General features: G+C 61.8%; 1 protein-coding gene across 1 annotated transcript in view; it reads right to left on the bottom strand.

The window, feature by feature from the left end:
- Window positions 1–936: 936 nt before the first annotated feature.
- PKD1L1 (polycystin 1 like 1, transient receptor potential channel interacting) overlaps window positions 937–9,385 on the bottom strand; it is a gene marked incomplete at both ends in the record, with an annotated part of 87,705 nt that continues 79,256 nt past the window's right edge. The window contains 2 exons of the mRNA XM_080665224.1: window positions 937–1,007; window positions 6,800–6,899. Coding sequence (XP_080521350.1) covers window positions 937–1,007; window positions 6,800–6,899 — 171 coding nt within the window. The remainder of the gene's footprint in view (window positions 1,008–6,799; window positions 6,900–9,385) is intronic.

Below are 9,385 nucleotides of genomic sequence, written 5' to 3'. Positions count from 1 at the left end.
CCCAGGGCCACATCTGTGCCGAGTGACATGTGTCTCGTGAAAAGCCATGAAGCTCACAGTCCGGGGCTTGACAGGTGGCTCTCAACACGTCCACGTGAAGAGCGAGGCCACCCCGCCGGCCTGCGACAGCCGCTGCGAGGCTCCGTCCCGCTGTTTATTTATTTTTATTTTTTATTTTTATTTTTTTATTTTTTAAATATATTTTATTGTTTTTTTACAGAGAGGAAGGGAGAGGGATAGAGAGCTAGAAACATCGATGAGAGAGAAACATCGATCAGCTGCCTCCTGCACACCTCCCACTGGGGATGTGCCCGCAACCAAGTTACATGCCCCTGACCGGAATCAAACCTGGGACCCTTCAGTCCGCAGGCCGACTCTCTATCCACTGAGCCACACCGGTTTTGGCCGTCCCGCTGTTTAAACAAACTCGACGGGCACGTCCGAGGGGCCGGTTACGGAGGCCGGGGGAGCGGGAGCCGGGGAGGCCCGTCCCCACCGGGAAAGGCCCAGGGGGGAGGTCACTGGGAAGGGTGTGAAGGGCAGGGAGTGCCCACGCAGGGACACCTCCTGGTCCCTCCGAGCAGCAGCGGGGGTGATGGACGCACCCCGGGCAGAGACACGGCCGTGGAGAAGGTCTGTGCCAGCGGGTCAGGGGGGAGTCAGCAGCCACCTGAGTCCGTGAGGCCTGACGGCCGTGACCTGGAGCCCTCAGCTCCCAGCACTGGGTGGTCCTGCCAGGACCAAGTCACCGCAGATTGATTCGTGGGGGCAGAGCCATCAACTCCTCCCCCCCAATGCCACTGCCCCTCCCCCGGGGGCCCAGCCAGACCCACCAGGCAGGCCTGTCACACCCAGGGATGAGGTCTCCAGTGCCTGTGCCTCATGGCTCCCTGGGGGGAACTTGGCAGGCCCTGGACGCCCAGGACAGAGTGAACGTCACAGGTGACGCTCGTAGCAGTGACACGGGCCGAAGTGCACGTGGTGGACGTCAGTGACGCTGGAGGGGACTGTGGGAGGAGAAGGGGGCAGAGGCCCGCGAGGTCCCAACCTCTGCGCACTGTGATGTGGTTGCACAGTCGCTCCCTTCTTGTGTGTGTGTGTGGCACGGGCACAGGACAGCCACCCGCCAGCCGCCCACACCACCTTTACCCACACAGGCCTGCTTGGGACTCGCTGGGTTCACTGGGTGTCGGTGGCACATGCTGGCTCCGTCACCGCTGCTTTGGGAAAGGAAAGCGTTTGAACCAGCACAGACGGCGTGCCGGCTTTAAGTCCGCGCGCCGTTTCGTTCTGCAAATCTCTGGCCCACGGTACGCGTGTGCGGAATGTTCACGTCCTTCCGATAGTGACCGTGGGCGCCGCGGGAAGGCCTGCTCCCCGTTTCCTGGTTGTGTAAACGCTGGGTTGGGGTCTTCCCGGGCTCCAGACCACACCGCCCAGGGGGTCACCGAGTCCAGTTCAGACCCCGCTCTCCTGGACGAAGGCGCCACGGGCCTGGCCCTGTGAGTCTACCTTCAAAGCCGTTTTTCTTCTTCTTCTTTTTTTTTTAAATATATTTTATTGATATTTTACAGAGAGGAAGGGAGAGGGATAGAGAGTTAGAAACATCGATGAGAGAGAAACATCGATCAGCTGCCCCCTGCACGCCTCCCACTGGGGATGTGCCCGCAACCGAGGTACATGCCCTTGACTGGAATCGAACCCGGGACCCTTCAGTCCACAGGCCGACGCTCTATCCACTGAGCCACACCGGTCAGGGCAGCATTTTTCTTCTTACGTGTCAATAACCCACTCCCCGTTGGTCTTTCCTCACACTGACGTCCGGAGCGGCTGAGTAGTTAAATGTGAGCCCTGGTGGCCCGGGACACCCAGGCTTCAGCCAGGACGCAGACCCCCGTGGGCTGCCTGAGCGGGCGCCGCGGGCCAGGGCTCACCCTGCCGTGCTCAGCGCCCACGCCCGCCTTCACGTGCCGAGGCCACGGCTCAGCCCGCCCCTGGCCCGTTTCACACAGAGCGATTCAAACAGGAATTGTCGTTAAGGCAAATGGCATCGTTATTTGCTCATATCTTTTATACCTGGGGCTGTTTTGGATCTTACTCTAAAAGACAGACTGGTTTACATCATAGGCAAGTAGAAAATTTGACTTTTTCCAAGAGCGACCCATAAAGTTCTAAATCATCTTTCACTCGTGTGAAACATGTGGTTTTCGCATTGCCAAAAATACCAGAATAGTTTATGACTTTCAGAAGATCCACGGCGCTGGTCGTTATTTAAAAACAAAAGCAGGTGCCGTGTGGGGGTGGCGTGTGCTCCCCGAGTTGCTGTTCTGGGCTATTTCGATACAGAAAGCTGGTAAGTAGAAAAGCAGAACTTTGTCCTTGAGTCTCAGACTATGATTTTCTCTCTCATTTGTGATGGTTTTAACGTTGCATAATATTAGTTCTCCATTAAATCATTAAACTTTATTTACGTCTTCGATATTTGCTCCCCTCCTGTGGCAGAGGGAGCGAGGAAACCTGGAACGGTGAGGCGTGGCGGGTTGGAAAGCTCAGCTGGGAGGGGCTGGAACGTTCCGGAAGCCGTGGCTGGAGGGGAGAGCCCTGGTGGAATTCCTGAAGGCCCACTGGGCACCGCACTGGTGAGGACACAGCGCCCCCTCCGTCTGAACCGGCGGGACGTGCCTGCTCCCTCTGGGCGCGCTGATCCGCTTGGCGACCTACGCCAGCCGCCTGGTGGTGCCTGTGCTGGCCATCTGCTGCCAAGGCCACCCCACACGCACCAGATGACCTCATCCACTCTCAAGGCTGGAACTGTCACCTATCAGCCATGTGTACCCCAAAGGGTACCCCCAGCCCAGGCTCTTCCTGAACCTCAGTCCCCGGGGCACCTTCACCAGATCCTGAGGGACCAACCCAGTGCCCTGGCTCGGACCCACCGCTCCTCACGCCCTCTGCGTCCCCGCAGGCCCTGTCTTCCCAGCGGGCTAGGCCAGAGCGATCCGTCGGCTTGCCTTCTGGGCCTCTGAGACCCCTCCGTTAGCCGTGAGTCTTGTTCTGTTGACTTCATGTCCTAGATTTCACTCTAACCTCCATCTTCTCTGTTCCGCCACATGCCTTAGTTCAGCTGGTCTGGCTATCTCCTGCCGCATCTTTAAAATATATTTTAGTCGATTTCAGAGAGATGAGAAGGCAAAGGGAGAGAGAGAAACATCAATGAGAGAATCATCGGTCGGCTGCCTCCTGCACGCCCCACACTGGGGATCGAGCCCGCAACCTGGGAATCGAACCGTTGACCTCAACCACTGAGCCACGCGCCAGCCAGGCTGGCCCACATTTCTTAGAAAGCACCCTGAACAGGCTGGGTCCTTCCCATGGGGGGAGCTGGTCTCAGATGCTCTGTGGGGACACGTTACCCCCGGCACCTTGGGCTCCAAGGTTATCCCCGGGGTTGGGGTTCCAGAGAAGGTTCCGGTGAGAATTCTCTCGCAGACACCACTGGGGTGAGTCCCAGGCACATCCCTGCCATCTGGAGTTCTGCACTGAAAAGTTCACAGTGTGTCTTGTAAAACCGTGTGGAATGCACGCCGACTATAAGGAGCAATAAATCCCCCTCGGATTGCGTTCCAGGAAGTGCTTGGTCTCCATCAGAGGCGCCTGCTTGTTGTTGTCAGAGCTTCAGGTCTGCGTACGTGGGGTCTCCTCTGCTGAGGAGCCGGGAACGGGGGCCCAGAATCGTCGGCGAGAACCGTAACTGACGGCTCTGCTCTGAGGCCACGGCCCCTGTTCCTCGGGGCCGTTCCCCCGCACCCCGGACAACAGCTGGCTTGTGTGTTCCCTAAGGAGCTCAGAGACTGCTCGGGTGCGAGGAGGGCTGGGGCTCCCTCGGCCCTCAGCGGGGCCCCGGCGTTGTATCCTGTCCTCACCCGCGTGTTAGTACCAGGTTGCAACTTCGCTTCCCGTGCGGGAAGGGGCACGGTCTCTGTGGCGCCTTCTCTAAACCGCTGTTCCCATCTCGTTCAGCCCTCGTGCTCCCGGGCTGGGAGAACGTCACCCTTCCTTTGGTCTCCTTGGCACCCCGACTTTCTTCTGCCAGCCCAGCTCCCAACCCACCCTCCGTGCGATCTTCCTGAGGCTCACGCGGTGGGTCAGCTCTGACAAGTGAGCGTTCTTACGTGTGCAATGTGTGCACATATGAACGCCCGCATGCATGAACACATGTGAGTGCATACGAGTGTGCACACATGTGCATGTATGTACACATGTACACACACATGCATGCGTGCACATTACTGACCCAGGGAAGGGAACGGCTGTGTCAAGCCTGGGCTTTGCTGTGAGTGTGAAGTGCTCAGAGCCACACGCACCTAAAGGCTCTAAACACGTTGGAGGGAGTGGCAGAGGCTCCGGCTGCCTCTGAAACGGGGTCAGGTTTGTGCTGCAGCCGAGCTCGCCACCCCAACTGGGCATCGGGTGAGGACCCGATGGAGCAGACGGTGCGGGGCCACGGCGGGCCCAGCTGAGCACCCCGAGGGGAGGGTCTGAGGAACGACAGACAGACGTGCCTCCTGACAGGACGACGTGGGGACCTGTCACAGCCAAGGGCGCTCACCTGGTCGGTAAGGAAGGGCCTGTCCCCTGTAGGTCTGCCTCCTTCCTTATCGCCTGGAGGCAACGTGAGCGCTGGGGGCCGGCGGCAAGGCGGGGTGGCCCCCGTCCTGAGGCCCCAGGCGCCTCCACGCAGACATCCCGTCGCTGCCCACGGCTCTGGGCCGCCTTTGACCTTGCTGTGAACTCGCAGTGAGGGCCTCTCCCCAGCGGCCAGGCCACTGTGAACACTCAGGATGATCATAATGAAAAAAACAGTGGCGGCTGCGGCAGGAGGCTGGCCAGACCCCAGACGCGCTGGGGACTGAGGGACGTCGGGTCCAGGGCTGCTCGGGGCACAGAGAGTCCATAAATCAGGATAATTAGATGCTGCCCCGAGGATGTGGGATCCTTTGTCAGCGCGCGCGGCGTTTATGGGAAGCAGGATGATGGCCGACCACCCTGGCCACACACACAGAGCTCAGGGCGGCCCCGACTTAGCACGGCCCCTCCTTCCCACGCTTCCCCCCCAGCCTGGACCCCCTGAACCACGCATTCCTGTCCGCCCTCCCTGCGTGCAGGTGGGAACGGCGGCCAGGACGCCGGCTGGTGGGGAAGGCTCCCCGGAGATGCAGGCCCAGCTCTGGGCTTCGGGGAGTAACACATCAGTGTTACCCCGGTCGGGGCCAAGCTGAGCTCCCCACGGCGTCACCTCCATCCTCACAGCCAGAGAAGGAACCTGGGAGCCTGGGCGTGAGTCACGGCCCCGGTCCGGTCTCCACAGGCACGTGGGTCAGTCGGGCCGGGCTCTGCTGCTGTAACAAACATCCCCGATCTCAGGGTTTGCCTGCAAACGTTGGTTTTCCACGCAGGCAGGGTCCCGGGTGGCCCGTGGCGGTGCAGGGCAGCCATGCCTGTGTGTTCCCAGCCCTTGGCCGCTCCTGCATCCTGCTCGCCCTCTCCACGGAGTGGCCTGTGCCTTCCCACAGGGCGGACAAGTCCATGGACACCCCCCCACCCCCTCCCGCCAATGCACACACATTCCAGCTGCTGCCCAGGATGGCTCTGCTCTTCTGGGCGCACTCGGGACCCACCCCCCGCTGCCAGGGGCCTGGGGGACAGAGGGCCACTGTGTGTCTGCGTCAGGGCGGCTGGGGATGAGGGAGCCGCTGTGTCTGCGTCAGGGGATGAGGGAGCCGCTGTGTCTGTGTCAGGGACTGGGGATGAGGGGGCTGCTGTGTCTGCGTCAGGGGCCTGGGGATGAGGGGGCCGCTGTGTCTGCGGGCAGTCCCTGGGTCCTTCCACTTCCCACCCAAACTGGAGCAGCTGGGAAGCCCAGCAGAAAGCCACGCCCACAAGGCCCTGCCCCAGGGCCCCGCCCACGGTGGGGGTGAGGCCATCAGGGCCCCTCCTGGAACCGGGGACTTGGACACAGCAAGTCTCTGCCCACGGATAGAACCCAGACCTTCCTGCCTGCCCTTCTTGATCTAGCAGCCACGGGCCGAGTTAGCCTGGGGACAGGATGGGAGATGGGACCCAGGTGCCCGTGGTGACTTTAGGATCAGCCAGAGGGCCCACCCAGCGCCCAGCCGCAGTGAGGCCGACAGGAATCCTGCGTACCCGTCAGAGGGGCAGGTTGGCCCCAACACAGGTGGTCAGGGCCCCCATGGACGGCCCTGGCCAGCTCAGAGCGGCTGGAGTCCTGACCATGACCGTCGAGTCTGACCTACCCAGACCCTCTGGCTCTGAGATTCGAGCTGGGAAGAAGGGGAAGGATGGCTGGGAGAGACCGGAGGGCCACTCCCCAGGCAGGCGGGGGGCCCAGCCCAGCGATGCTCACGGGCGCTGGACTCACCCCTCCGAAGCAGGTGAGCCCCGTGAGGCCGTGTGCCCGGCACACCCTCCTGTCCAGCTCTGAATACTGGCCGCAACTGCCCCAAAGAAGGACCCAAACGAGGAACTTGCAGAACAGGGTTGACCTCGAAGGAGCCCAAAGCCCTGGCTCCTTCGGGGATGGACACGCGATGCCATTATGGGGACACGTTTGTCTGTGGGTAAAAGGTTATGATGGCTGATCTCCCGGGCCAGGGCACCAGGCACTCCTTAAACACGATCCTGGCTGTTGCTTGGAGGCAGGATTCAGGCGAGACTAGGATGAGGTCAGTGGACTTGTAGTAAATAAAGCAGATTATGCTCCACAGAGTGTGAGCCTCACCTGACCAGTCCAAGGGCTTCCGGGAAAGGCTGGCCTCCCCGGCTCCAGGGCCTGCGGACACGGACTGCCCCGGGTCTCCAGCCTGCAGCTGTGGGTCTGCCTGCGCACACGCCACACCCGTGTGAGCCGTCCCCGCGTAATCCCTCTCTCCCCTCACCCCCTCTCTGCCCACTGGTTCCGTTCCTCTGAGCACCTGGGAGCTCAGCCCACACCTAACATGCGAGCAGACACAGAACCGTTTCGTTCAGAAATCAGTGTGACGCGGGGCCCCCTCTGAGCTGCTGTGCAGACAGGACAGGCCTCCCCTGGCCGCGGCCGTGTCTGCAGGACACCCACGTGCCCCTCTTGGCCGGCGGAGCTGCTGTGGACCTGCCCTCAGTCCGTGAAACACACCGCGCAGGAGACCCAGGCCCACGCCGAGCACCCGCGGAGGCTGTGCTGCGCGCACCCCGCTGTGCACGTTCCCGGGGGCGGCGCGAGCATTCTCTGACGTCACCGCAGGCCTGGATCACACTGCAGGCGGGAGGCCCGCATTGCGTGCGCTGACTTGGGCCCTCGGGGAACATTCTCTGTTACCAGGTTACACGTGGGCGTGACGCCAACCGTGGGCTTTGAGGGATGTGTAATCCAGAATCAAATAAGGATGCCCGGCCGATATGGCTCATGTGGTTGAGCACTGACCTATGAACCTAGAGGTCACAGTCCGATTCCCCGTCAGGGCACATGCCCGGCTTGAGGGCACGATCCCCAGTGTGGGGCGTGCAGGAGGCAGCTGATCAATCGTTGATGTTTCTCTCTCTCTCTCTCTCTCTCTCTCTCTCTAAAAGAAAAAAATCAATAAGATGAAGACTCAAATAGGGAGGAAGCGTTACAGCACGGTCACCCACTGGTAAAGCGGTGGGATTTGGTGCCAGACAAAACCAGACGTCCCCTCGGCACGTTTCCTGGTGTGTCTGCCTCGGTTTCCTCGCGGCGACCAGACAGTCCTGCCTGCTTCGGGGCGGGTTAGGATGGTAAATGACCAAGGAGGTGGGGGAGGTGAGATGGCCGAGGCAGCCAGTGACCACAGATGCCGGCCCCTCGGAGGTGTCGGCAGGCGGTCAGTCGGACCCAGCGGGGACTGGGGCAGCAGGAAGCAGGACCCCGGGCGCTAGGGCTTCCCACCCAGACCGGCTGGCACCCCCGCTGCTGCCCCGCTCTGGATTTTACCAGGACACCCTGCTGCTTCCGTGAAGCCAGTGCCGAGCTCAGCCAGGCCGAGCCCCCTGCGCACCTGAACATCAGCCAGGCGCTCCCTGGAGCCAGGCGGAGGCGTCTGGCCGGATGGCGACGGGCTAAGCCGATTACCGCACAGCGATGCCGGTTAGGGAGGAGGTCATGTCCCCATTAGCGGGCGGAACAGGATCTGCACCCGGCGTTCCCGATGGGCAGCCTGGCCAGGTCAGAGCTCAGCACCGGGTCCACCATCACGTCCGTCAGGGGAAATGGGCTCAGGCTCTGGGCTCAGGGGAGCGATAGGAAATCTTGTTACAGAGCGAGGGGCTCAGGCTCTGGGCTCAGGGGAGCGATAGGAAATCTTGTTACAGAGCGAGGGGCTCAGGCTCTGGGCTCAGGGGAGCGATAGGAAATCTTGTTACAGAGCGAGGGGCTCAGGCTCTGGGCTCAGGCTCTGGGCTCAGGGGAGCAATAGGAAATCTTGTTACGGAGCCAGGGGTTCAGGCGCCTCTCATGCTCCACCGGCAGCGACGACGGCCGCTCGCTCTGTCATTGCCGAGAACGGGACAAAGAGGCCCTGGAACATGGGTCCTGGTGAGACCGCTGCCTCTTCCCGCTCTCTCCTCCCGCTCTCCTCCCGCGCTCTCCTCCCGCACGCGCCGGCGCTGGAAAGCACTCCGTCGTGGAGCTGTTCCACTGAGGGACTTCGTGAGGTTGGGTACAGCTTGGGTACAGCTGGGGGACAATCCCCAGGAGGCTCGCAGGCTCTGTCCCGGGCGGGAGAGGGGACGGCGGAGAGCAAAGGCGGGACTGGGTGGGAACCTGCGCCAGGGGCCCCGGCGGAGCCAGGGTGCTGGCCGCTGCGTGTTCTCCTAGACCCGTGGTCGGCAAACGCATTAGTCAACAGAGCGGAAAACTGCGGCTGCGGCTCGCGAGCCGCGGTTTGCCGACCACTGTCTTAGACCATCCGGCACCGCCCGATTCTCCTCCACGCGGAGGGTCACTGGAAATGCCCGTCCCTGAGCTTTCGGTGCTTCCCCAGGAACAACCGAGGGGACGGCGGTGTGGGTGCTGGCCCTGCGACCTGAGGCGGAGCTGCCCTCCCCCTCTGCGTGCCCGGCGGGACAGGGTGCCCCGAGGTAGGCGCGGCCCCTCGGCATCTCCCGGGCGCGGGGGGAAGGCCGTGAGAGCGGAGACACGCCGGCAGAGGCGATGACTGATACGCCAGACACAGCCAGGCCGCCCCTTGATCTGGGGACAGCCTCTCGCTCCCATTACTCTTTGGTTGTTATTCCTACAACTTCCTTTTCATGCATCTTGTTACGTGGGAGACATGTAATGCGGGCCACATGTGCACTTTCTTCTCATGCT

Source organism: Plecotus auritus, assembly GCF_963455305.1.
Source record: "Plecotus auritus genome assembly, chromosome: 4".
NCBI classification, from domain to species: Eukaryota; Metazoa; Chordata; class Mammalia; order Chiroptera; family Vespertilionidae; genus Plecotus; species Plecotus auritus.
The sequence above is the reverse complement of the archived record's forward strand: the minus strand, read 5'-3'. Positions and strand labels throughout refer to the sequence as shown.